This window comes from Daldinia decipiens (genome assembly GCF_022478715.1).
Source record: "Daldinia decipiens strain CBS 113046 unplaced genomic scaffold F4813scaffold_5, whole genome shotgun sequence".
Taxonomy (NCBI): domain Eukaryota; kingdom Fungi; phylum Ascomycota; class Sordariomycetes; order Xylariales; family Hypoxylaceae; genus Daldinia; species Daldinia decipiens.
In genome coordinates this window covers 444,758-471,206 of record NW_026054548.1, presented here as the reverse complement: position 1 = coordinate 471,206, position 26,449 = coordinate 444,758, and the positions used below count along the sequence as shown (strand labels likewise).

General features: G+C 46.1%; 5 protein-coding genes across 5 annotated transcripts; 3 read left to right on the top strand and 2 right to left on the bottom strand.

Annotated features, from left to right (window-relative positions):
* The first annotated feature begins 10,319 nt into the window (after nucleotides 1-10,319).
* On the top strand, nucleotides 10,320-11,882 carry F4813DRAFT_264415 (MRP-L47-domain-containing protein). Its single transcript, XM_049240299.1, has 3 exons — nucleotides 10,320-10,593; nucleotides 10,651-11,443; nucleotides 11,508-11,882. Exons 2-3 carry the CDS (start codon nucleotides 10,913-10,915, stop codon nucleotides 11,814-11,816), a joined length of 840 nt encoding a protein of 279 aa, XP_049102778.1. The 5' UTR covers nucleotides 10,320-10,593; nucleotides 10,651-10,912; the 3' UTR covers nucleotides 11,817-11,882.
* Nucleotides 11,883-12,553: 671 nt separating this feature from the next.
* Nucleotides 12,554-14,555, top strand: F4813DRAFT_386221 (rab GTPase activator; the record flags this gene model as incomplete). The annotated part of the gene is made up of 8 exons (XM_049246385.1): nucleotides 12,554-12,599; nucleotides 12,779-12,803; nucleotides 12,871-12,930; nucleotides 13,013-13,040; nucleotides 13,133-13,478; nucleotides 13,549-14,091; nucleotides 14,147-14,301; nucleotides 14,367-14,555. 8 exons carry the CDS (start codon nucleotides 12,554-12,556, stop codon nucleotides 14,553-14,555), a joined length of 1,392 nt encoding a protein of 463 aa, XP_049102777.1.
* Nucleotides 14,556-17,340: 2,785 nt separating this feature from the next.
* Nucleotides 17,341-18,904, bottom strand: F4813DRAFT_264249 (acyl-CoA N-acyltransferase). The gene is made up of 3 exons (XM_049240298.1): nucleotides 18,387-18,904; nucleotides 17,783-18,193; nucleotides 17,341-17,686 (listed from the first exon to the last, which is right to left on the bottom strand). The coding sequence occupies exons 1-3, from the start codon at nucleotides 18,777-18,779 to the stop codon at nucleotides 17,543-17,545; spliced, it is 948 nt and encodes a 315-aa protein (XP_049102776.1). The 5' UTR covers nucleotides 18,780-18,904; the 3' UTR covers nucleotides 17,341-17,542.
* Nucleotides 18,905-20,326: 1,422 nt separating this feature from the next.
* Nucleotides 20,327-23,842, bottom strand: F4813DRAFT_264231 (uncharacterized protein). Its single transcript, XM_049240297.1, has 7 exons — nucleotides 23,242-23,842; nucleotides 22,906-23,175; nucleotides 22,387-22,845; nucleotides 22,023-22,335; nucleotides 21,555-21,976; nucleotides 21,295-21,492; nucleotides 20,327-21,234 (listed from the first exon to the last, which is right to left on the bottom strand). The coding sequence occupies exons 1-7, from the start codon at nucleotides 23,740-23,742 to the stop codon at nucleotides 20,410-20,412; spliced, it is 2,988 nt and encodes a 995-aa protein (XP_049102775.1). The 5' UTR covers nucleotides 23,743-23,842; the 3' UTR covers nucleotides 20,327-20,409.
* Nucleotides 23,843-25,444: 1,602 nt separating this feature from the next.
* F4813DRAFT_348353 (uncharacterized protein) lies at nucleotides 25,445-26,433 on the top strand. The gene is made up of 2 exons (XM_049242078.1): nucleotides 25,445-25,962; nucleotides 26,023-26,433. The coding sequence occupies exons 1-2, from the start codon at nucleotides 25,918-25,920 to the stop codon at nucleotides 26,191-26,193; spliced, it is 216 nt and encodes a 71-aa protein (XP_049102774.1). The 5' UTR covers nucleotides 25,445-25,917; the 3' UTR covers nucleotides 26,194-26,433.
* Nucleotides 26,434-26,449: the final 16 nt, after the last annotated feature.

Below are 26,449 nucleotides of genomic sequence, written 5' to 3'. Positions count from 1 at the left end.
AATTAGGGTTAAATCTACTTAGATGCTTATTACCTAGGTTAGTACCTATCTCCTCCAATGTTCCCCCCTATATTCTACATTATGTATCTTCTCTCTACCTACACATACATAATACATACTTCCACCACCTCGCAGCGAGCATCGTCAACTAAGACGCTGTACCCTCGATTCGGAGGCCTGGCCAATTGGTTCCCTTTTCAGCCAGGCAGAATATCCAGCTCTCATAGGACCGCTTCTCGTTGCCGCCTTAAGCCACATCACACCTAGCATGGCTTAATTATTGCTTTGATCATTAATCGCCTCGACCTACTTGGGATAATCAGATGCGAGAGACTTGCTCGTGTTGAAAAGGGCTTACAGTTGCACGACACGACACGTCGTGTTTGCTACCGTACGCAGTAGGGAGGAGTGTATGATATTGGTATTGGTATTGGTATTTTAGCATTGATAATTGGTAATTGGCATTGGTATAGTGAGGTATAGTGAGGTAGATGGATATTGAAAGCTCTGGTTGGATAGCTATGAGTTGGAATATACCAAGTAGCTTCGTTCTAGTCGACTTCGACAACGCCTCTATGTGGTAACGTGGGACATGTGGTATACTATGTATGATCTAATATTCTTCCCACCTATAATACGTACGTATGTGCTTTGGTTTTAGATAGAAAGAATAGAATACTCGACATGTGTAGGTTAGCAGATAGGTAGTAGACAGGAGTAAATAAGAGTAGTAAATGGTAAACGGTAAATGGTAATATCCTAATTCCCTCCCACACCTCCATTGGCAACTAATCCATGATCCTCGAACCATGGAAGCGTGAACACCATTACGCTACTACCGTAGCAGTGCCGTAATATCCTTCGTAGACATTCCTCCCGTGTATTCTTGCATTCGTGCATGATAGATTCAGAGATGGACAAGATAAAAAATAAAATAAAAATCAAGTATCAAGTATGTAATTGCAATCACACCTGATGCGCAAATCATGCATGTTCTTGGAACACAAGACGGTTAGTTCCGATAGCATCGTCGCCCTTTCGCCCTATCCATTTGTTGTCATTTTATGGTCACTTGATGCTCTATCGCGAACGATTTGTTAACTTCCCGTCCCTACATTCCTACTATCCCTCACAAATCATACGATGAGATATCGTAATTCAAAACTATAATACGTATTATCTACTATGTGATAGTCCAATTGGACACGAGCCTCAAACTCAGCCGTCGATGCATCTACTGATTTGTTGGCATACATACGCCTAGTCCAGGACTGTACCTATCCATTGGGCGATCGTTTATGGTGGTCGGCGGGAATAGCCAATCCTAGAGAAACGGTATTGTTTTCCCGGCTGGGATACGTGAGCTTCCCCGATGATCCATTCTACCGTACTCGTAATACGATACAATACCATTTCGATTACTAAAAGAGATCAAATATCTATCTCGTTGCACTTTAGATCCTACGTAATAGTTTCTGGTTTTTATTATTATTATTATTATCGTTGTCTGATACTGTGCTCCTGTGCTCCTATTTTCGCTAGGGATACTTTTTATTACCAACAGAAGACACGATTTAGAATACGATTTAGAACTTCAAGGAACGAGAGAGCACTAAAGACTAAAGTCTTAATAAAAGTATCATTTCACATGCACTTCATCCTGCGAGTCTACCTCCAACGCATATACATATAAATATCTGCCGTGCTATACCCGATGTGCGCGACTCAAGCGAACTACATAGGACTACGACTGAATCAGGCGGAGCTGCCCAGGGAGTTGGGCTTCAAACTGTAATGCATGATTGCGTCGAGCAGCTTGATGCATGAAAACGTGCAGACACCGCGTTCCTCCCTATAGGGTACCATTTTGTCAAATCGAAGTATTCGTGTGAAAGGCTCCTAAGATGTAGTATCGTGAGATTAGTCGAGTCGAATCGAACCGAACCAAACAAGCGAGTGGTGCTTGATGCATCGTTGTTTTTCCGAAGTCGTAGTCTGAGAACTTCAAGTCTTAAGTCATTGGAAGGAGTAATCTCCTAAGTTATGAAGCCTATTAAGTCTAGACTTCGACTAACACCATAGCCGCCGTAGCAGATTTATCGCCCTGAAAAATGATACTGGAAAGGGATATTGGTGCTTTCACGATTCTTCGTCATGACAATGCTTGAAAGGGAAAAAGGAGGGCTCTACTGGACCGCTCTCCATTGCCGAACGCTAACTACAATGACGAGACGGTGGAGTCTTTTTCTTCTACCTTGCTCACGCGCGACTGGGATCTAAGATGTAACAGACAGTGTTGATCCACGGACTGTTGCAAACATGTGAGTCTTTGAAAAATACACGTGTATATGTTGATAGTAACACTGTGGTGGCATAAGAGTATCGTTATCGTGAGCAGCACTGAGTAAATGTACAAACTTTATAACGGTCTTCAGTAGACTCTGATCGGGAGCTGAATCTATTCATTGATCGTAGCGACAAACCTCGTACCAAGCAAGTACTACGAAGTATGGACTAACACTGATTCGTGAACGAGATACGCGAGGGAAAAGTAGTAGGCCTACCGAGTCAAGCGAAACGGGCCTAAGACCATTCGATAGCTTCCTAGTCTGATCCATGATGAGCCCCTAGTCTCGCCAAGCTAGTTCGGTAATTGTTAGTTGACTCTAAGAAGTCGATAGGAAGAGATGCCGAGATCACCGCTGTAAAGGGTACAATTACCTAACCCAAAGGGACTGGAGTCATTTACCAGAGCTCAGCACGAAGCCTAGACTTTGGCACTGTTTGTATCCCCTTAAGCAGGAAGCAGGGTTAATTATTGCTTCTCACTCCCTATGTGCTCGAGCATGAGACTAGAAAGCAAGATGACAATATCACAAACAAGCCTAGGCAGACCGTCGGTCAAGCATATGGAAATATCTACTTCCGATGTTCGCAGTTCTAGATTTGTTGAGGCTTTCTTTCTCACCTAGGTAGGTAATACAGCAGGAGCCATTAATAGCAATTGCATTATAAATCCGGAAAAGAATTTTCACCAAGCTTGCTAGTTAGTCATAAGAGATTTTCAAACTACATAAGCTAGCAAGCAACAAAGCAGCATTCATCATCATTGGCGCTGTCGCGTTCCGAGGACAGAGATTCGGGACGTAGGCGATCGGCTAATGCTGGTGCTGAGTGGATAGGGAGACCTGAACTGGTGAGCCCTCATCCATGGCGATGCTGCAAAGTTAGGAGGGTGGAGCTTCGTAGGAGTCTGATGTCGTATGTAGTTGGGTCCTTGGAGACGATCCTGGGAAATCTCCAGGAAATGCCCCATACAAATCCGTAGAAATCCATCAACCACATCCTCTGTCAACCATTGCTGCGGGTTTTGTGCAACGTAGAGTGGACACCTCAGCTTCAGCCTCCAAAAGGTGGGCAGATCTGAATATGCGCGACATGGCCCGAATCTCAGTCGAATTAATCAAGACGGCACGCGTACGGGACCCAGCCTGTGTAACTGCAAAGCTCCATTTTAAAAGGGCCATTGTGTCTCCAGTCCTTCCATAACCCTTCTATAACGGGGGGCTTGGTGTTTTCTTTTTTTTTTTTTTCCTTTGATGGAGAGGGATTAAGGTAAGGGGGGCACTTACACACCATATCAGCAAGGTCAAGGCACTGAACGACTTATCTCCATCAAGATGCCGTAGATTTTCCTTAGATGGCGGGAGTCCCACCTCCCACATAGCATTTTGTCATCTGGCATCACTCATATATGGGTGTGTATATTTAACTTGCACCAGTTGGTTACTATCAAAGTCAAGCGTCTATATAGGATCTAAGTAGTAAGGGTGAGACGAGTAATAAGGATGGATAGCCTCACTTCGACCTGAAAGAATAACCATCTCTTCGTTAAGCATCACCAACTTCCAAGTTTTATAGGCTTATCACTGCTTAGACGAGGGCTTTTATATCCTTGCCGACCGGGTTTGGGACCCTACCGTACATAGTGCAGGATCGAAAAAAAGGACATTCCGATTCTGTGGCAGGGATAGGCGGCTGAGAGAGTTTCTGTTGATAATGAATCGCACCTCGTAGGAAGCACGTAAACAAGATAGGCATCGTGTACTGCTAGTCTAGCATTATGAGCCTCTCGTATTACTTCTAACCGATTCTATACAACCCTACCTCAGACTATTTACCCATGTACCTAGGTAGGTGTGTACAATACGATGCTATGTACGCATGTGTATGTGTTGACCGTAGCACATACACACGTACAAGCCTCCTAAACCGCACATGCACACACACAGTATTTACTCTAGAGCACAGTCAAGTACATATTTGAGTATGGATGGTATAGCAAACGACTAGGGGCGTCATCATTACATATTTGGGTATCTTCTAAGCTCGATAGTTCGCCTATGTCCCCGGCAGGCTGTGATCGAAACTAGATGAAAACACGAGAAGCTGTTGGGGGAATGGACTTGCTTCGGAGACGTAACGTTCGAGTGCAGATGATATCAATATCAACTGATCATTCGCGGACCCTTTTGTGTCTTCGATGGTATCTGGTATATCAATCTGTACTCTATCTGTATGAGAGTAGTAAGATATGTACTATACTCGCTCGCCGGGGGTGCTACATACAAATATAGGGTAGGTACTACTACAAGATACACACTCACCTCCGCCCGTTCATCATTGGTGGACTTGGAGACGCAACCCATGTCGCAAGGAGGTCCCTGCACACAGCCGGGTATCCGCCGGACCAGTCAAGCCGCAAGAGTGACGAAGTTGACGCTCTCGAAGAAAAGAAATTCGAGACGGGCCGTGAGAACTTCAAAACCGTCTCTCTCGGTCAGCAGGCATTGCGCGGTCAACAAGAGGCAAAATTCGGTCGGAAGGAAAACAAAGAAGGTGGTTAACTATGTAAATTCTCGCTATGTCCTACGTAGGCCGGAAAAGGGACTGTTGAATCGGATATTGAATCGGATATTATTCTTCATCAGCGTCCATCTACATACGTCCATCAGCGTCCTGCTGACCTCACATACATCACATACATATTACCAGGTAAGTAGGTTAGGTAGTTCTTATTCATATTCTCATCATCATTATTCTCATTCATCATCTAGCCAACCCTTATCAAGCCGTGGTGCTTCGTTATGTACCATCGAAGGTGAGCGAGGACATGTACATTACATGTGTATCTAGTTACATACCTATGTAGGTAAATGTAGATACATACCTATGGAAGTCTGGCCAAGTACCCAGATACTTTGACGATCATCTCTTGGGTTTATTTGCAATTATCCGGACGTAGCTATGCACCAATCCAGGTGCGGTCAAGGAAATCCGTGGCTAGTAGACAAGGGTGCGTTCAGGGTATGCTACCCCTTTTGGTTTAACGTCCTTCCCGTCCTCCTTTTGTATGTACTATGTAGTCCAACCATTCCCAATTCCCCAATTCCTTGCCTCTCCTGTTTTGGCGGTCAGTGCCTGTCAGGTTTATTAGCATGATTCTTGCATCATCGCCAACCGCCCTGGCCGAGCTTGCACCGAAATCTTATCCTATCATACCGAATTCAGGAACCCTTTGCCCCCCCATCTTCGTATGCGAGGTTTTTCATGGCCGTGTGACTATGCATCGTCTCTTCAATAAATGTGGTAATCATGTCAAAGACGAGACGATATTTCAAGTGCCGATACCGCCGCTGTTACGCATGGGAGTTTTTCCAAGCTCGACCGCAACATCGTGACCCCCATTGAGAAGGGAGGAGTTGGAGTGACAAGGGACCATAGAAGCTCCCAAGCTTCCCAAGCTTTCCCAAACCAAAATAACTCCCCGCGACGGGGACGGGTCCCGGGGAAGCATAGCCAGAAACTCTAAGGAAAACCCATACGGGTATTATTATTATTATTGTTATTGTTATTTATTTAGGAGACTTGTCTCATTGCGAATTCTACAATACATACCTACGTATACATATACAAATCCCCTAAACCCCTTAGTGACGCAGTTACAGGTTACAGATTATTGCAAATAACCCTTAACCCTTAACCCCCGGGACAGGGCTGGCACGAACCATGATGAGTACGTGTTATCGTATGTACATGCGTGTATACGTGGGATAGTAAAATGTATGCATGTATGAAGGTAATGTGTGGATGTAATGTAGGTACGCTATGCCGCCGGCAATGATTCCCCCACCGCCACACCCAACGATCATTATATAAAGTTGCTGGATGGCGCGCTTGCGGGCGAGGCGCGCATCTACTGCTTCCGAAATTATGTAGACACTGATTATTCATAGAACAGGATCCAGATGCCAGCTTCCCCCGGTCCTATCATGCGAAGACCGCCTATGAGATGCTCGTGCCGCAGCGACTCAGACCAAAGTCTTCATACATCACACATCACACATCATACATCATACATTACCATAAACCATAACACATTACACATAACACATAACAGCATAGTTAGTAACTAATCCAATATTACGGACAACAGGATCTTTGAAGTATTGACGATTGCACGCACGCATGGTTCTGCCCCCCCCCCCCCAACGTGGACGGTTACACCAGTTGCGACAACAGGGCAAGCATCAGCTGGTTTCGCCCTAGGGTCTGATGGTCGTGTCCGGGGATGGCCTGTCTCGAGTCCTAAAGAAAAGCATCCGGGCTTCCGATAAAGGCAATCCGCAGGGGAGCAACTGATGAAGATCTTATGAGCTGCGATCCTGATAGGCTTCTATCAGCCGAGTTTCCAAACTAGACAAGGTTTACCTGAAATACCGTGCATTAAGAAAAGTTATGCATTCGGCATGGAAAAAGATCAACGCCTAGGATGGCGGCCTTGACGCATTTTCATCTACACGCAGAAGAATCACTCACGATGCTTGCATCCACGTAACACGGCTTCTCTAAAGACTTATATAACTTTAACTTGGATCACTTGGAACCAGTATTATTCCATCATCCAGGGTTGGCAATACGATACCATCATGTATTAGTTAAGTCGCTTATTTCAGCATTCGAATTACTCATCAAATTATATACATTTATGACTTAGACGAGCTGTGCCTTAGAGGATTCTCGGCTCTGGCTCCGGCTCTGGCTCTGGCTCTGGCTCCGGCTCTGGCTATGGCTATGGTTTTCCATACTTGTTTATTTCGAGATGGTCTAGCGCTCAAAGTCTTTCTTCCCCCGCAGCCCGTTGGGTAGGGCACGCGAAGCATTGGCTCTCGTTGGCACGCAGTGCAATCAGAAGCTATCTATAAATGAGCAAAAAGAGGTCAATCTCATGTGGGAGGAGTAAATCCCGAATTCTCCGGGATCTGTTCGAGTCATGTTACTCGTCACTGCTGCAAATAGGAGGAAAGGTAGTGCGGGCAGATCAGAGTCAATATTCTGCATCTAGACCTGCCTAGACTCGGTGATGCACGCTGGCTGCCCGTACGCCTACCATTCAATATGACGAGTGGTGAAGACATTCCGCATCCCGTACTTGATATTACAAAACTCGGTTTTAACGGTGCGTAATCACGAGATGATCGTCTACTATGTATCAACTAGAAGCTGTGAGAAACCCCGCCAGGAGAAGCAAGCCATCACGATCGTCCCGAACATGGCTAGTTCATAACGCAGGCAACATACACCCGTCGGAATCTATCTGACGAAGCACTTGTTAGTTAGATAGCTTGACGATAGCTTCCGCTAACCCCGGCGGAGGAATTCGGTAAATACTGCGTGTAGATTCTGAGCCTCGATACACCGTCTAGACGGTAAATGCCGTTTAGTATACGTCGACGTTCTGTATATTTTGTAGGATAGCTTGATAACGTAGTAAAAAGTTAAACATGTCAAACGCCTGCCTTTTCCCCCATCTAAATATGCGTATTTTGAAGTATCTATCACTAGTTTCAGCTATGTTATTCCAGCGCCTCTATTGTTATGTCGAGTCGAGCGTCACGATTTCCGTATAAACCCAATTACATCCAACGAAGACAACTCGTCCACAGCTTGAATATAGAACGAGGCATAATAAATACAGTGATGAGATATTTGCGTATCGAATTAAGGATGACGTGAAAGAAATATTACTAGTCAAATAATAGCTAGAAAACAGTTTTTGTAGATCAAAATACGACTTATATGATCACGACAATAGTATATGTCCTAAAGAGGTGTTTTGGCTGACGCCCTATCAATACTTCATTTTGCATGAATATTTACAACCCGAGAGATTCTACCAAGGCAGGGCAAAGGATCTACATACACACGAAAATGCTAGCTAGATAGGAAAGAAGCGCGATATCCAGATCCTTGTTTTCGACAGCCATAATAGCGTCGCCTATTCGACCCCAAATCTCGGCATCAGCCAGTATGACCTGCAGGTTCTGCGCTACCACGTAGCATTATGGTAGACAGTACTACACATGTAGAGTGAGGCGTCTTGACCAGCCTAATCGCTAACCGAAATCGCCAAGCTAGACATGCCTTAAGGTAGGTATATTGGATTATTCTCGACAGAGGAGCGCTTAGTCCGTCCTAGTGCCGGCGCTTCTAACGTAGTATAGGTCGGGATAGTATCTAATTTCTACCTACCTACTGCGCCGGCTTACGTACCAGATGAAATATCGAGGAAGTTATTGGGCGGGTGGTACTTCTTTACCGCCATCGAATAGCTCAATTTGCCTTGCGAGGATTTTGGAGGCTGGACTACGGCTGGACTATTCGCCATTACACCGAGCCTACAGTAGGACGGTTGTAAGCTCGGTGAAGGCTAGGAGAATTCAGACGTCGTGGTGGGTCTCTTCTCCTGCTTGGATTCTTTGCGGCGGATGTACCTACATGGAACATCCTCGTTGCGAAATACGGACTGCTGTTTCTAAGACGTTACCCTCTTTCTAGGTACGTATTGGCCTGTAGTTACAGGAGTTACAGTAGTTACAATGCGTGTACAGTATTCGAGATAGACAATAGAGCAAACGTATGGTGATAGAATCATCCGGTTATATTGTGTCTTTTGTGTGTTATAATATCTATGCAAGGAGGTATCGAAATATATTTTGCATTTAGCATCAGAGGGAGCGCTATCCGAGTTAAGAAAGGCGTCCCGGCATAAGCACGTCCGCGCTACTTGCAAGTTCAGGGGTTTCCTCTTATAAACCTATACGGGAAATTTCATTGTAAAGAAATACAACAGTAAGGGGTCTAAGCCAGGCTCGAGAGCTGCACCATCAAAGTATTCCAAGTGATGCTCCTGATGGTTGTGACAGTCCTCGTCGACGACCCCTATCTCTATCCAAGCAACTGTCGTAGCGTAGGTCTTCATCCGCTCATAAAGTTCCCCCCCCCCCCCACACGAAGCCATATGGATATGGAGTCATGTCCATTCCCCAGAAGCTGGCAATAGTCCCCAGTGCTCCATATACCCGCCGTGAGCTTGTCTTTTGGAGAAAGCGGGATCTAAAGACAGAGCCTCAACTCGTATCCACTGCCCAGAGCTTATCATCAGCAGAACCTCATTTCTTGCCGCGTCGATTCTTGCCGTTTTGGCCTTTTGTTACGACAATAACAACGCCCTTTCTAATTCCACGTCCTCGATAATTCCTTCGCCCTCCTTTCGAAACGCGTATACGACCACGATATTATTTCCTTCTCCCACGATGACCTCTGATAATTACTTCAATTTGTCGATACAAACCTCCCAAGACGGCATGCTAAAGCTTTTGTCATCTCCTGTAAACGCCAAAAAGCAGCAATACCATAAGAATGCAAATTCTCTTCCAGTTAAATAAGTCTCTCTATAGAGAATATAGAGAATAAACATGGGTTTCTTCTATAACGACTTACGAAGACACAAGCTTCGACAATTGTCCCCGAACCGACCGCGAGCTAGAACGAGAACAACACCTACTTCCTCGCATCAATTCAAGCCCGAAGTGCCCTAGGTTATAATAAAGATTGATTTGCATACATCCCGTGCTAAAAAGCAAAAGCCTTACTTACATTGTAGATCCTAGTCGTATTGATTGGACGAAGGAGTGCTTTCCAGGAAAACAAAAGAAAAGATATAGGGATACTTGATAGGCCTAGGGGCGTACACGTAGAGCAAAGTCAAGCATCGGAGTATACGTCTACGTTTACTATTTGGCTACTATACAAGGAAAGACAGTCTCGAATACTTCTATAGAATTCTATAGAAGGGGAATCGGACTGACATCCTGCCCCATCAGTCCAGCCCAACCCACTCTGCCCAATTTACTTCATCGGGTATATAATAGAATACTAAACATGCCAGGGAAAAGCTCAAGCAAACCTACGATATTACCCTTGTGACGAGTCATATATTTAATCAACAGGACCAAGACACGATAGAGACGGGAGGTTTGCTACCAGCTCAACACTACCTACCTATCAAACACCGTCTAAGCCTAACAATCAGACAAAAGTTTTGTCTAATACCGCACAGTTACAAGCAAACATTGGTCTATTTTGTAGCTTCCTACTATGACAGTACCGTGCCCTTTTAACAACGACTATTTTCCTATCTTGTACCTAAGCCAACTTCTTCAGGACGCGTCTCGACTTCACTGACTGATCGTATAATACAATTATCTTGTCAACTTGCATATTTGAAATAGTAATCGTTATATACAGTAATCCACGATAGATGCGTCAAGCCACAGCTCTGGTGGGTCAGAACATTGACTTATGTAAGTAAGGAAATTACCTAATATAAGATGCCCATATGTTTATAGGTACTATGTACTGATAGCTTATCGGATTAACCTCGACAATATCGGATTAACCCAAAAATTCAATCCCGTCCCAGTCAAAGATCACATTAATAGGTACATATCGCATACCTACTGGGATATCCCACCTATACGGCATTCCCAAGGTACGAGGTAGCGAATTCATGGCGACAACTACCTCCGTCCGACCTGCAATTGGCCGGATAATAAGCGCTGCTGGGAGCCAGCATGTCGCTAACCCGTCCTTTCTGAGCGTCCTCTTGATAAGAGCTGCGACTCAAAGTTGCCCGTTCTCCTCGACCTCAGACCGAAGTATGCGCCGGGCGCGCCGCGACAACAATAAACAGCGTGGGCTGAGCAGCATATATCGGTCCGGTCCGCGGTTTCGGATGAACGTCGACAAGAATCAGATACCGAAACCGGTAGATTTCAAGCCGGACGTTAAGGTCGACCCGAACCACGGGCTGTGGGGATTTTTCTACTCCAAGGAGAAGCTCCTGCTCACGCCCGACGAGGATTCCGAGCACGGGCGCGGGTGGACCGTCGAGGAGCTGCGGCATAAAAGCTGGGAGGATCTGCATAAGCTCTGGTGGGTTTGCGTCAAGGAACAAAATCGCATTGCTACGGCGCGGAAGGAGAAGGCCCGGCTAAAGCTTAAGAACGGAGTGGAAACCATGGAGGATAGGCTATCAGAGGTAAGAACCTAGGTCTAGGATCGATGGCCCTTACTGGCCGCTAACCTATATGTGCAATACATAGGTCCGCAAGACGATGAAGTCGATCAAGCACGCGCTGACAGAACGATACTACGTATGGGAGGACGCAAGGAAGCTAGCTGGGACGGACCCGGAAATCGATCTTGCCAACACAAGCCGCCCTTATAACCCGAGCTCGTATTTTGACGAAGACGTGAAGGAGACGGAACCAGCAGAGGAGCAAAAGGAGGCGCAACAGGAAGCATCCTCGGAACAACAGGAGGAATCAGGAAAGTCGACGGCTGAAAATGTTGACCCGTCTACGCTCCCGCCTAGTGCTACAGAGCCTCAGCAGCCGTCGACGAGAGCATGAGCTTACGAGTATATGTGTTGATACAGAGTATACGCTCCGAGGATGGAGCATGTAAATATGTTGCATCAAGTCAAGGGGTCTCAAAGATACCTACCTGTCTTAGTGCCCAAGCTTGAGTACATAACTCGTAACTCATATCGGATGACTTGACATAATTGCTGAGCGTACAATACATACAAAAGGTTGGTAAATTAATGCAGCGCCGGCGGTAATTATACATAGGTAGTAGCAAATATAGGCAATCAATAGTGCGCAATACCCTGTAGTAGACAATAAAAGATACTGAAGATAAAGGGGGGATAAGGAAAGTTAGAAAAAAAAAGGGGGGGTTGCTTTAGGTACAATACTAAGCCAAGCGCGGGGTCGGTGTTAACCAGGCTAACCAGAGCTGATTGGCTGTAGCTCCCTTTAGAGGGGTTCAGTGGTCCAACAATCTTAGGTACCTAAGGTTAGTGGTCCTGGTTCAGTGGTTCAGTGGTCCAGCGGTCCAGCGGTCCAGTGGTTCAGTTCCATTGATTCTCGAGCTTCAGAACCATAAACGAACCAGCAAAGCTACTCTGTTGTATCCACCACAACAACCTTCCTCTCACCGATACTTTTTTTTTTCTTCCTTCTCCTAAACATCCTTCCTCGTTTGGCCTGGAGTCAATAACATATCTCTCTATAATCTACTTTAACGATCTAAGACTCGGACTCTTACTTAATACCACATAGATATACCGCACCACGGAAACACCATGGACGAGATCGCAAAGGAGTACGATGTCATCGTTTTGGGCACCGGTAAGTTCCCTTTGGGCCCCGCATTCCCTACTTTATACCTTAGATCTGCTTGGACTTCGTTTGTCTGCTACAGCCTTGGTGGGGTTTGGCTTGGTGATGTTGAGATGTTGAGATGTTGAGATGTCGAGATGTTGAGATATCAAGATGTTGAGGTAGCTAACATCCATCCTCTCGCGCAGGTTTAACCGAGTGTATTCTCTCTGGGTATGGATTACATCATAGCAGCTCGCTGACGCAACCTGCCGGACTGGACTGAGCTAACAACTCCAAGTGTGCTGAGTGTCAAGGGCAAGAAGGTTCTACACATCGATCGCAATGATCACTACGGAGGGTGAGTAACAACAACTAACAACCAACAATAACATATCCTCTTATAAGCAGTCGACGTTCCGCTAACAAGTATATCCATACAGAGAGGCTGCATCCGTAAACCTCGAGACGGTACCTATTCCCACTTCCCTACTCATCAGTTTCCTACTCATCAGTTTCGCCGATGATCTCGATGAACTAACTATGTCCTTTTCCCGCAATAGCTATTCAAGAAGTATGGCAACTTCACGAAGGGCGAGGAGCCATGGAAGAAGTACGGTCGACCTAACGACTGGAACATCGACCTAGTTCCTAAGCTCCTCATGTCGTCCGGCGAGCTGACCAACATCCTCGTCTCTACCGACGTTACCCGCTACCTCGAGTTTAAGCAGGTCGCAGGCAGCTTCGTACAGCAAGGCGATGGAGCAAAGGCCACCATTGCCAAGGTTCCCTCAGATGCCGCCGAGGCCCTGCGCTCTCCCCTGATGGGTATCTTCGAGAAGCGACGGATGAAGAGCTTCATAGAATGGGTCGGCACCTTCGACCAGAATGATCCTGCCACGCATAAGGGTGAGTAGTAGAAACGACTTACAAGGTGATAGATGATGGATGAGATGGCTGACGGTATATTTCTGGCTAGGTCTTGACATAAGCAAGTGCACGATGAAGGAGGTTTACGACAAGTTCGGCCTTGAGACCTCTACTCGCGACTTCGTCGGCCACGCCATGGCCCTTTACCTTAACGACGAGTACAGTGATGAAGCCGGCAAGGCCCCCGAGGCTATCGAGCGTATTAGGATGTACGGTAACTCGGTAGCAAGGTATGGCAAGTCGCCTTACATCTATCCCCTGTATGGTCTTGGCGAGTTGCCCCAGGGCTTCGCGCGGTTATCTGCTATCTACGGTGGTACATACATGCTCAACACTTCGGTCAACGAAGTCGTGTATGAGGGTGGCAGGGCGACGGGTATCAAGGCTACCATGACCGGCATCGAGCCCGAGATGAAGTTCGAGACCAAGGCCAAGCTAATTCTCGGTGACCCTTCGTACTTCCCCGAGAAGGTCAAGGTTGTCGGCCACGTGCTGAAGGCTATCTGCGTCTTGAAGCACCCCTTGGCTGGTACCAACGACTGCGACTCCTGCCAGTTGATTATCCCCCAGTCCCAGGTTGGCCGTAAGAATGGTAAGTCTACACGCTGTAAGAATAAAACATACGGGCTGATAGCTAACAAATTTAGATATCTACATTGCCTGCGTCTCGTCGGCACATAACGTGTGCCCTAAGGGTTACTACATCGCCATCGTTTCCACGATTGCCGAGACCTCTTCCAACCACCACCTCGAGCTGCAACCCGGTCTTGAGCGCCTCGGCCAGATTGAGGAGCAATTTTTGGTAAGTCGAACATTGATGCCCCCACCCCTGCCGGTCACGTATGTTTATGCTCACCATTCATCCAGGGCCCCCCTATCCCGCTCTACGAGCCTCTCGAGGACGGTACCAAGGACAACGTCTTCATCTCCAAGAGCTACGACGCGACGTCGCACTTCGAGACGACCACGGACGACGTCAAGGACATCTACGCGCGCGCCACCGGTGAGGAGCTCAAGGTAGAAGGCCTCAGGGACCTGCAGGTCACCGAGGAGTAGACGTAGTTCTGACTAGGTAATTCGGCGAGGTGGGTTTGGGGACACTTCGATTGGTAATACTTGATGAAGAAGGGGAAAAGCAAGCTAGCTAGTGGCGGAGCGTCGAGTATACAAAGCACGCATGTGTATCCAGAGCTGTGGCTAGAATACCGACCGGACGAGGGATTACATGACATTCCATACATACATTCGTATATGCGTAGGAGGCTCCGTGTGCCGGATTTGAAGTCAAAGTGTAGCTCGTCGCTTTTATTTTTATTTTTCGCTCTGATTCGAAATTTGCAGAAGGGGGGGGGGAGATAGTGTAGTGTGGTTGGTGCTTATTTGATAGACGTACGACTTCGTAAGGTCTGTTTTTTTTATATTGGTTGTTTTGTTGTGGTGCTGTGACTGTTTGATTGTTTGTGGTAGAGGGATCGATCAGGGTTTTCCCCACGACTTTTGTGTATGCATTGAATTACCTGCTATAGGGTTATGTTCTAATGCTAAGGTGTACCGTGGTTGTAGTAGCTGTTTATGGGATAGGATGCGTCGTGGCTTGTGAGGCTATATAGGTATTTTACTCGTCTTCTAGATATGTAGATACTACTTCTTGTGGTCGGTAGAGGGCTGTAGGTCGGGCTCCTTGCTACTGCGGTGTAGGCACATTCGTCCTTAGCTAAGAAGCTGCCTAATGTACCTAGTCAGTGTAAACGCTCTGTGTATCTAGTAGGTTTCGGGATAAGTTATGATCCCCCCTTTTTTTTCCGTACTTCCTGGCGGGTTACTACAGTTCGTTCGGGGCGTGTCGATGGGTCAGGTCATAGGGATATCTAAGGGACGAGGCTGGAGGTACGGAAATATATATATATATGCCTATATATACCTGCGTAGAGAAATGTGTAGTTAGAGGGACACGGACACGAAAGCTTGCTTCTATAAAACTAACAATGATACTACATAGCGAGGTAGCTTTGGGCGGAGCGTCGAACAGGTGGATCTTGGAATATTGAGAGTCATTGCTAGCTAGCTAGGTTAGGTATTATGCTATAGGCTCGTCTGGCAGGTCACTTTTGGCTTTGACGAAAAATAATTAAGTTACTACGGTAAGTACCTAACCTAGGTAGTTATGTAGGTAGATAGGTATATTATAATTTAAACGAGACATTTATTCCCCTATATTCCAAATATAAGTCCTCCAATATCGACACAGCTGAAGTATTTTCAACAATTACACGTAACTAATTAGAATGATACTGAGTTCTAGAGGAAGCCTCGGGTACTCGTATAAACACTTGAAAGCCAAACAGCAGGAGGTGTAGTAGGGGGGCGTTTAACTTGAGAAGTATCGTAACTGTAGTTAAGTGGAATTCGTGATGGCGCTTTATATAAAGGAGTAATTAATGCTGTAGTAGAGAGGTAGTTATTGCTATAACACCTTTTATATTGGATATCTTACTTGCCAACTACCTAGGTACTTAGGAAGACACTACTTAGGTTTAAGTCCTGGAACTACCTGCGTTATTCGGTAAGTAGGTAGGTAAGTATTTACATATATACGAATAATAACACAAAGGTGCTAAAATATAGTCTGTTGCCACGCTTTTCCATGTAAGCGTAGTTCTAGCATATAAACACTACACCTTTAATTCTCAAGTAATATATCTAACTGTCTATCCAGGTAAATACTTCAATAGCTTAAGTACTTTATATATAAAGAATTCTGGACGTATATAAAGGTAAACGCAAATGCCTTGATATCTCTTGTTAAAAATGTAACAGATAAATGTGTATGTATCATGGAAACCAGCATAATCGTGACTATAAACGCAACCCGCGATATACTATAGAAAATAATGAAATTACAACCTATATATATATAACCTTGCACTAATTTATTTCAATATCATATTCCCATTCATAAATACCCATCTCTAAGGACTTCATCTAGAAAACCAACCAAGCGCATATATAGGTCCTTAAACCCCCATGTAACTCGAAGCCGTTAAAGACCCCTTCCTTAACAATAACATTAACACCAAACATAAAACTGCCCTAACCCCTAACCAAATAAATATACCTTACCTACCTAGGTACTAAGACACACATGTACCTAATCTACCTAATCTGGTAGGTATGTTAAACGTCCCTAAACATACGATGTACCACCTTCCATCCGGTATCCCACGTCTCTCGTCAGCACGACGATCTCCCATGCGTTATCTCACCTTACCCTCCTACTTATCTTAGACCGGGATCGGACGGGGGGAGGGAAGGGGGGGAGGGGGGTTAAAGACTATCTCTATTTTTGTTTTATTCTATTTTATCTTATTTATCAGGTAGTTATTTGGTTAGAGTGTAGCACCACATGTCCCTAGGTATACAAACAGCCCGCATGCATATATGCAATAATATATCTACTCTCTCACGGGTTACCATCTCGGGCAATACTTACTTTTCTTTCTTTTAAATCGTATTTAAGTCTCGCGACCCTAAGAACGTACGTTAAAAGCGAGCAAGTTATGAGGTCTAAGTTAATTAGCAACTCGCTCCTACACTCGAAAGAAAGAAGACAGTTGTGATGATAACAGAACGATGGATTCATCAACAGAAAACCGCACGTTGCGCAGTATCAGGTAGCTACCTGGCTACCTACCTAGCTAGTAATCTATGTGTCTTGTCTATATGCTCATTCACTCCCAGCTCTAGTTGCTATTATCATTTATGCAAATGCCGAAAAGTCTTCGTTCCACATGGCATATGAACAAACTGCATAAAATCACCGCAATTGGACGATATAAGCAGCGTCGTGTTTCTGTCCTCGCATGTAAATGCCGACCTTTTTCTTTTCTTTTACCGGTAGCTTTCCTCCGCGATTGGGTATAAAAACTCGCAAACTGTTGCTTGTACGAATTCAACGCAAATCTCACCTCACCTTACTTCACACCTCATTCCGATTTACCGCCCGGTCTGGCTTAAATATTAGGAGTGAAACTCCGAAATGCCAATTAGCCTCGCGATTGTGGTCTCGCCGAATAAGAGGGTAATCCCGTGATACTGAGCGACATGTTGTGCCAACCTCCGCCGCCGAATCCTGCCGAACTCTCTCCCAGGTGTGAGAAGCCGAATCGTTCATAGAACGTAACTAGGTACTAAGGCCGAAGGCGTTAGCATGACGAATCACGACCCGCGCAGAGATCAAGAATAGAAACAAGAAGAAACAATAAGAATAAACAAGTAATACTCACGTCTCGGCAGATAAGCGAACAGCGTAGCGCGCACTCCGAGTTCCTGAGCTGCTGAAGATACGACTTCATGAGGAGCTTTCCGAGGCCGCAGCCCTGGAGTTTAGGGTGGACGGCGAACGAGTGGATGCAGATGGTGCAGCCAGCCTCCTGATGGCCCAAGTCGGTTGTGTTGCGCTTGTTAGTGCGGAAGTCACGGGGGTAGTCCATGGCCTTGTCGGTCACAATTTCGTCGTGCGATCGCGTCGCCACGATATGCGCCATCAGAACACTTTTAGCGCCATTTTCGCGACCTGTCTCGACGGGATGCGCCGTCGGGAACGTGTCGATCTCGAAGCCCTCGGTTTTATCAGGGGCGACAGTACAGAAGAGACCGAGACATAGCTCTGGACATACTGTTAGTCGGTACTCAAACTAGTTGCGAGTTAGTAATTCCTTTCTTTAGAGGAGTATGGTATATCTAATAGGAGTATGGGCGCGTATAAGTGATATAGGGGTAATCACGTGTAACCCAAAAGCGACACAGCAGCAAATATGACATATCAAACCGAGATATGATAATTCAATAAATTAAGTATGAAACTGAAACAAACGCAACTCAACTCACCTTCTCCCTCGTAGCCCGATGCGCCGGGTCCGCAAACGCAGCATCCTCCAGTGCGACACAGCTCTCAAGGTCCGAGATGGTTAGCGGGCGCACATTCGGCAGGAATGGGAACGGAACGAGCTCCTGGACCCGACCGAGTCTGCCTAGGGGCCTGTTGTGGTGGTGTCGCTGGGTATAGTTCTTAGTCTGGGTTGCTTCTATAAAGTCATCATCCGGCAGGTCTTCCGAGTCGTCGACAGCGTTCTCAACGACGTCTTCTCTAAGCAGAGAGGCCGGCACCTTTATGCCTGCTGTGCCTGTGACTGTACCTGTACCTGTACCTGTACTCTCGTCGGTAGCGGCGACGGCAGGGTTGTCGCTGTCCCCTCCGGGTCTGGCGGAAGATTCCGACATTGCTTGTCAATCTGTCAAGCCTTTTTTTCTGGTCTCCGATTGGCTATAATAGTCCGGGATGTCTAAGATAAAGAGGAAGTATTTATTGGACGAGGGACGAGGGACCGAGGCGGGGTGCAGATGATAGACGACACACACTGGTTTTTATCGACCCGGGAATGCGCTGCGATCAGATAAGTGTTACTGTGGCGTCGGGAGTTGAATATTATAGGTGACGGAATGCGTAGAAATATCTGTGATGTTAGGGTAATGTACCTAAAGTAAGCTTAAGCGTTTCCCGTCCGTGTTGGCGTCGTGTCACCTTGGATGGTGATAATTCTTATTACCGTAGGAGCTGCATGTAGTTAATGGAAGAAAAGGATAAGTAGAAGAACCAATTGAATTTACCGAAATTGGAAATTGGAAATTGGAAATTGGAATAAGCAACTAGTGCAGAACAGAACATAAGGGAGAGGAAAGAAAGATGGAATATGGAATATGAGGGAATAAAATACATTACATGTAGGTACGTAAATCAGGATAGGAAAGCACAACTACATCATCTTTAAATTCCCTTACCTTTGGGAGGCACCTACCTAACCTGGCCCCTGGGTCACTTCCAATACGTGTATATGTGCAATAGCGGCAGCAGCAAGAGTAATGAATTTCCTCTTTTTTCCTCTTTCCACTTGTTTCCCCTGTCCGCGTGACCTTCCGCTTAAACAGGTAAGGCAGAGATTTGCGTAGATTTGCGTAGATTTGCCTATGTCCAATTATATTTTACCATCATGTATCATTCCCCCCTTTGTCTCAGTCATCCTCACACTGCCTCTTACTCAACCTCTCTTACTCGCGTCAAGGTCACGGATAATCTACTGGATACTTGTCAACAACAACAAAATATCAAAGCTGTTCAGAACCAGAGGGTATCATTGCCTATCATCTCTGTGGTATCGTACAGCCGTAGCCTGTTAGCTACGCCATCAAACCGTCCATAGTGGTATCCGCCTGTCCATCCTCCAAGCCCGTGTTGCAGTCTACCTCCCAGCCAACCCTGAACCCCCCTTTCTCCCTTCCAGTCCGCCCTGTCTGTAAGCATGGCTGCCAAACTATCATGGAAACTGGTCTTTGTATGTCCTTCGTCTTGGGAACGGATGGTGAGGATGTGGGATGTCTGATAGGCACCCCCAAAGTAGGCTAAACCCTATAAAAAAGAGAACCAACGCCACCTCATCGAGTGCAAACGCAACAACTATGGTATTTTCCCCCAAGCTGTGTCAAATTTTCTGTGCTTTTCTGTGGTATCGTCCGACGGCGTCCTCCCGCTCCAATCTGCAACGCCGTATTCCGCCTCGCGCAACTCGTGGTATCATGTCCAGATGTACTCGTGGATATAAGCGTCAAGTAAAATCGTTCGCAGCCTTCGCCTGGCTGCCATCGAGCGAAATAAAAGAGAGAAAAGAAGAAAAAGCCGTAAAACCTTGAACCTAAAAAGAAAAATAAGAGATGAATCAAAACTATAAAGCAGAGAGTTGAGAAAATCGACCGAAAAACGCAGAGCCGACCGATGCATGATCATAGGATCGGGTATTTGTACGCCAGGGTATATCCAGCCGGGGGTATTGCACGTAGAGCATCTAAAAGACGGAATCTAACGGTATGGTCCAATCGGACCGGGGTATCCTGAATTTGTGGAATGAGAAGTCGACGGTCGACCACTGTCGCCAGACGCACGTGTGCTGTGGCGTGGTGTCATGTCACCGCCGTGGGGTATGCTGTTAGGTGTTAGTTTGTTGTCGTAGCCGTTGCTGAAGTGACGGCTCGACCAGGGGTTGCTGTCATCGTCTGGAAGATTGACGCCGCTATCGTTCCAGGGGTTTCGATCAGCATTGAAGCTGCGAGTCGATTCTATCGAGATGAGAGATGACTTGGACACATTGTTTGATCCCTTGAAAAATGTGTTCATCGAATGAGAGCTGTTCTTTCTGCGGTCAAGAGAAGACAGGAGCTGAGACGGCTTCCGGAGCTTGTCAAAGATGGTGGTGGTCCGCTGTTGAGTCATATCCTCGCCAAACGCTGGTTTCGTAGGCGAGTCTGTGCCGATGGCGGTGGGGGCGTGCTGGAGCAATTTCGAATCGAAGTACTGAAGTGAGTCCTCGAATGAGTCCGACTTCGGACGCGGGATTGCACCCTTGACAATGGTACCATCAACGCTGGCAGCCGCGAACTGCTGCATGAGGAAATCAATAGCATCGCGGAGGCCACCAGTATTGTTGCGAGTGAGCTTCCAAAGCAAAGTTACGGTGCGTTCCCCTTCCTCGGTCTTCTCTTCGGGATTCTCGTGCACTTCAAGAGATACCTCATGCTGAGTCTTGAGCTTCGAAATAAGCTCGTTCACAAATTCGGGAGACTCGAGGAATTTGACTACCGACGGAGTGCGAGTCAAGACCAGTTCATGAGTTTCGGGAACCATACCCTTTCAGTAGATGTTAGCACTATACATTGTAGGCTATGGCTCAGGCTCTGCTAGGCTTACCAGGAACTCGTCGGCACACAAGGGTACCTGCCATTCTGGACCGGTAACGGTCACCTCATCACTAGCTTGCTCGGTGCTGGGAAAGACAATCTTGCAATTCCACTTCTTCTCAAGTTCCTCGATCTCTTGAAGACGAGAAATAAGCTGTCGATGATAGAGACGGTCAACGTGCACGATCTGAGAAGTGAACTCGGAATGCTACGGAAAGACATGTTAGTGGCTTGGACAGATCATATAAATTCGAAATGTCCGTGACTTACTGCTCTATCCACCATGTCCAAAATCTCAGTCTTGACTAATTCAAGATTCTGAGCGTTTCGAGCGGGAGTACGGCAGATGACATTGTCAACTTTGACGTCGTCATCTTCACGACCCATGCCTCCTAGTACGCCTGTTAATAAGCCCGAGCCTTGGCCGCGCTGGCGGGGGAGGTTCATACCACGATCCATAGCGTTCGAGAACTTGACAAAAACAGAGTGTTTTTTCATGATCCGCTGGATGTGTTGACCGCCGATGCCGATGATTCGCTTGTGGTATTGGTCAGGAACGTGGAACGAAATAGAAGCAGGCATTTCCTGCTCTACCAACGTCATTCCTTGCTTCATGGAATCGTACGATGGAGCGATAACGTCGATATCAAAATTATACTCTCTGAAACTATCAAAGATGATTTGAACATTGCCTGTACAGTGTTAGCTAGGCTAACGAATCATTCTTATTTAACTTACTCTGTGTCATGATTTTGTTGATCTTGCCATTCTTCTTGCCTGAGACGAATTCCTTGTGTTCATTGGCGAGCTCAATCTTGACCCGAATCTGGTGCTGAGTCTGATTGACGAACTTAATCTGAGAGAGCACGCCGAGGGCCTGTTTCACGGCATCATCAGAGCCGTTGATTGTGAACGTCATTTTGTCAAAGGAGATATCCGCGTCGGAACTGGCGGAAATATCACCAAGCATGGCACGGATTTCGTGAGGACCCGGAAGCTGGGAGATACCAGCTTGTTGGATCCACCATGACGCAAAGTAGAACTGGCCGGCCTACGCTATGGATTAGTATGTTATCACTTGTTGTACAGCTTAGGAACATACGAGAGACATGATTTCTTTCATGGTGCGTTCGATGTGAAGTCCTTCCACACCTTGAACTCGAATCATGTTGCGCTGCGAGGCAAGAGGAGGGAACATGATAAATGTGCCGTTGGTCTCCATAATCTTTCGAACCTTGTCCATTCGTCCAAGTAAGATGCTATCAATCTTGGGGGGTGAAACTACGGCATCCTTGATGAAGAGCTTTGTCCTGTTCACTAGCTCGTGGATCTTGCGCTTGGCTAATTCTATACCTTGAGGATTCTCGCCAGTGATAAATATCTCTTCTGGATTCCGACGGTTCGCATTCGGCGGGCAGTAGCGGTGCAATTGGGCGAACGGGGGAAAGTAGATGGCCGTATTAGTGACCGACTCAATCATTTTGATGTTCTTTCGAGAACGGCCGCACACGATCGGGTGCAACGTGCTCTCAAAACGCATGATATCCAGCTGACGTCCAAGCTATACTCCACATTAGTTCCGGTTTGAATATTCGTTACGAATTCGAGGTTCGGAATATACCAATTTGTCAATGAAGATGAGAACCTGGGTCTTGGCATGTTCCGTAGACTCGATGTCTCCATAGATAGCGACCCTCCACCTTTGATCTCGAATAACCTCGACGTCACCATTTAGACCGTCGACCGTAGGAGTGAGTTTGGGGCCGAGAATAAAAATATCAACCCCGCAGAAGACGGAAAAAGTATCTAGAGCATCGGTGACGTTCTTCTGTAGCGCACCAGCTTGAGCATCGACGATCAATCCATAATCTACGTCAACAGTAGTACACCTCTACAATTCTTAGTTTAGCGGCACGAATCATTTATCACATTACAGAAAGAGCCGAGATGTGCATACCAATGCTAAAGGGGTATCGCTCAAGATGGTCTCACGGCTCTTGTGGACGAGTTCCGGAGAACCGGAAAGGCACACGGTTGTGACTTGCGACTTGAAACCCTTCGGTACGCTTGAGACGACGTGGGCTTCGATCGGTAAAGGTCCTTTCGTAAGTTCTCTACATAGATTCTGCAGATTGGCTAGGTTCTGAGCGTGGACGGGCAAGTCGTAAACGGGGATATCATCGGGGGCATCTCCTGGGTGCGTCCACCTAAAGACGGCTTCTCCAGTCGCATGCAGAATCTCCTCCGTGTTAGGGCCGGCGAGATCGGACGCGAACGGAACGTTAAAGGCGAAGTGAATAGTGCTGTCGGCGGCAGGCGAGGGACTTAGCGAAGCTCCCGGAGCTCCAGCCTTCTGGTGGGGATTTATGGCGGTCATGTTCATGTTCGGTCGTGACGACGCGCCGAAGTTAGGGCTCATCCTCTCGGGCCAGTGACGCATGTTGGCGAGCTTTTGCATGGTGAAACCGTGGGGGGGAAGGAAAGGGCCTAGGAGTGTAATAGGTAAGGGTAATTGAGGAGAGGAGTTGGAAAATGGGGTATCTCGTGCGGGAAGTTCAAAGAAGGAAGAATGAGAAAGAAATTAGAGAGAAAAAAAAAAGAAAGCAAGCAAGGAAGAGAGGAGGAAACCGGAGAGTGTCGTAGGCGGCGGTTTCTTCTCTAACCTTTTCTCTTTTTGCAAAGATGGGCAACCTCTACAACTACTGGCGGGGAGGTTGAGAGAATGAATAGTGAGGAGAAAGTGGAATTGACGGGATGGATGGACGGATGGATTTTGGGACATGAGATGTGGTGGACTGGAAGAATCGATGGAACGAGCCAAAAGCCCGAAGTGTCGGGTGTGTCGAAGCTGCAGTCAGCAGCTTGTAGCTGGCCAATAGACATAGCGGATTCCGGGGGAAGTGAGTGAGAAAAGCCCTGGGGAGCCCTGAGCAGTGTGGTACGTATCGCAATTAGCTTAGTCGAATGCCCTGTAATGTTGTGATGTTGTGTGGGCTTAGCGCGGTTGGTAGACGGTCCAAACTCATTCCAGTTCTAGTGGGGGCTATCGGGCCACTGATGCACCGTTTGGCGCAAGTTACCTCAGAGCTACGGCAAGTTCTACCGTTAGGTCAGGTATGTACAATACATGTACTTGCTATTAGCAAGCACAGTGGGAAGTTGAGCTAACCCTAGCCAACGGCTACATGCGTAATGATAGACAAGCAAGTACTAGATCTAGTTATACCTTGTATACCTTGTATACCTTGTAATGGCATAGGTGGTTTCTTCCTGGCGTCATCATTAGTTGTACATCACGTATTGTACAATCAATTTACCTCTTTCCATACCACGTACCTTGGATTTGGATACGGATTTATCTATTCAATACATTTTAAATGTTTGTTATTATTGACCATCTCTTTATGATCTAATAAGCATAATCCAATAAGCAGAGAATAGGTAGTTTTATAAATGATGGTATGAAGATTGCTTTAAACTCAATTATAAGGCCCAAGGCATTTTTCTTGTCTTGGCTTTATGCTCGTTACTTTTTTATCAAGTCTAATTGCATTGCTAGGTTATAGTAAGTACATGTGATAGACCATTGACCATACGCCATACGCCATTAGGTACGGTTTGATCTCTTACTCGAAATACACCCGTACGAGATGAATGCAACGTATATACTTGATTCAATGTTTTTACTTGACGTTATGCATGTAAGTCACTCGCATGTAAGTCTCGTCAATGCCACATACTATACCACATACTATACCACATACCTGCTCAAATTTCAACACTCGAGTCTTTGAATGGCTATTAACCCGTAGAAGTGGCTACTATTTAATAACAATAAAAAGAAAAAGAAAAAAAAAGAAGAAAAAAAACCGTGGCCCGTGGTTGGTTTCGTATGTGGTGCGTTCTAATGTAGGCAACACGAACTTAAGCAATAAGAAACAAGGTAATAAGGTACATCTAATCTAAGTGGTCTGCTTTTGTGGTATACAGGTATACAGGGATGTTGAATTATTAAATTTCATGTCTGTCCTTTCTGTCTTTGGTTAAGTCCTGGTCTACCCGATTTGAGATGTTCGCATGCATTCCAAACAGACATAGCCACGGTGCACAAGACCACAGTTGGCCAAGTACGGTACGCACTTTTCCTTCTCATCCCTACATATACATATACACATCATACATACCTATGTAATACTGTTGATACATATAACACATAATTGTTAGTCCGACTTCGACCTTGTTCGACCTTACGGATCGTGGCCGGACGTAGGTACTTACATATCTACTTACCTACATACCTATCTACTTACATATCTGAGTTGGCAGATCTTCCGCCTACCTACCTAACCTACCCTATTCTTCATCCCTTTCTTTAATCGTCCCCCCCCGGATCTTATGAGAAAAATCAAAAACCAAAACCGCAACACGTAGCGTAACAGCAGCATCAATTAGGTTTAATTCTGTGGAGAGACGCCGTTTAAAAAACATTCGAGAGAGTTCCCAATTTCTAATTTCCCCTTCTTGCCATTTTATTTTACGTCTCACCTCACCTAAGCTCACCACGAGTCTTAGCAATAGACTCGCTCGATTCCTCGATGTTTACCTAGTTCAAACGTCGAAGAAAAGGCGCCACATGCTAAGCACGGACGCTGTTTTGTACATCAGCAACCTTCGATCGGTGGGTAATGGTAATGCCACGGCGCGTCCTACACTGTATTAAATATAAATATTGAAATAGGTATTGAAATATAGACTCGTATATTTCGGCCTGCTGCTATTTCCTCCCTCCGCCCAGCTTACGGTCCTTCCTAGCGGTACAGTACTTCTCTATAAAGAGCATCGGGCTTATCCGGGGCCGCGCGTCTTTACCTTCGCCATCCCTACCGAAGCTCCGGTAGTTGGCAGTTGATACATACGAATAGGGCTCCTATCCCCATCGTAATTCCATGGATTCCTGTTCCTCGGCCTTCATGCAAGAAGGATATCGTCCCAAACCACGCCTCATCTCTATTGCTAGCTAGGTACTATCGTGAGCCAATAAATGGGACGACGGGGAAAAGCAGGCATTAGAGACATTTATTAATAAAGGTAAATCCTACCTAGAATATAGATACTATTTAATATTTAAGACCTCTATTCTTAGGCAAAATATTCATTAACCTTGA

Excerpts from the sequence above, each read along its gene's own strand:
- F4813DRAFT_264415 (XM_049240299.1), top strand. The coding sequence starts at position 10,913 with ATGGCGACAACTACCTCCGTCCGACCTGCAATTGGCCGGATAATAAGC. Across the intron at positions 11,444-11,507 it reads TGGAGGATAGGCTATCAGAG|GTCCGCAAGACGATGAAGTC; the intron begins GTAAGAACCTAG and ends TGCAATACATAG.
- F4813DRAFT_264249 (XM_049240298.1), bottom strand. The coding sequence starts at position 18,779 with ATGTCGGAATCTTCCGCCAGACCCGGAGGGGACAGCGACAACCCTGCC. Across the intron at positions 18,194-18,386 it reads ATCGGGCTACGAGGGAGAAG|TTTGAGTACCGACTAACAGT; the intron begins GTGAGTTGAGTT and ends ACTCGCAACTAG. Across the intron at positions 17,687-17,782 it reads GTTCGCTTATCTGCCGAGAC|TACCTAGTTACGTTCTATGA; the intron begins GTGAGTATTACT and ends CTTCGGCCTTAG.
- F4813DRAFT_264231 (XM_049240297.1), bottom strand. The coding sequence starts at position 23,742 with ATGCAAAAGCTCGCCAACATGCGTCACTGGCCCGAGAGGATGAGCCCT. Across the intron at positions 22,846-22,905 it reads TCATCTTCATTGACAAATTG|CTTGGACGTCAGCTGGATAT; the intron begins GTATATTCCGAA and ends TGTGGAGTATAG. Across the intron at positions 22,336-22,386 it reads TGAAAGAAATCATGTCTCTC|GCCGGCCAGTTCTACTTTGC; the intron begins GTATGTTCCTAA and ends TCCATAGCGTAG.
- F4813DRAFT_348353 (XM_049242078.1), top strand. The coding sequence starts at position 25,918 with ATGCTAAGCACGGACGCTGTTTTGTACATCAGCAACCTTCGATCG. Across the intron at positions 25,963-26,022 it reads ACATCAGCAACCTTCGATCG|GTATTGAAATATAGACTCGT; the intron begins GTGGGTAATGGT and ends ATATTGAAATAG.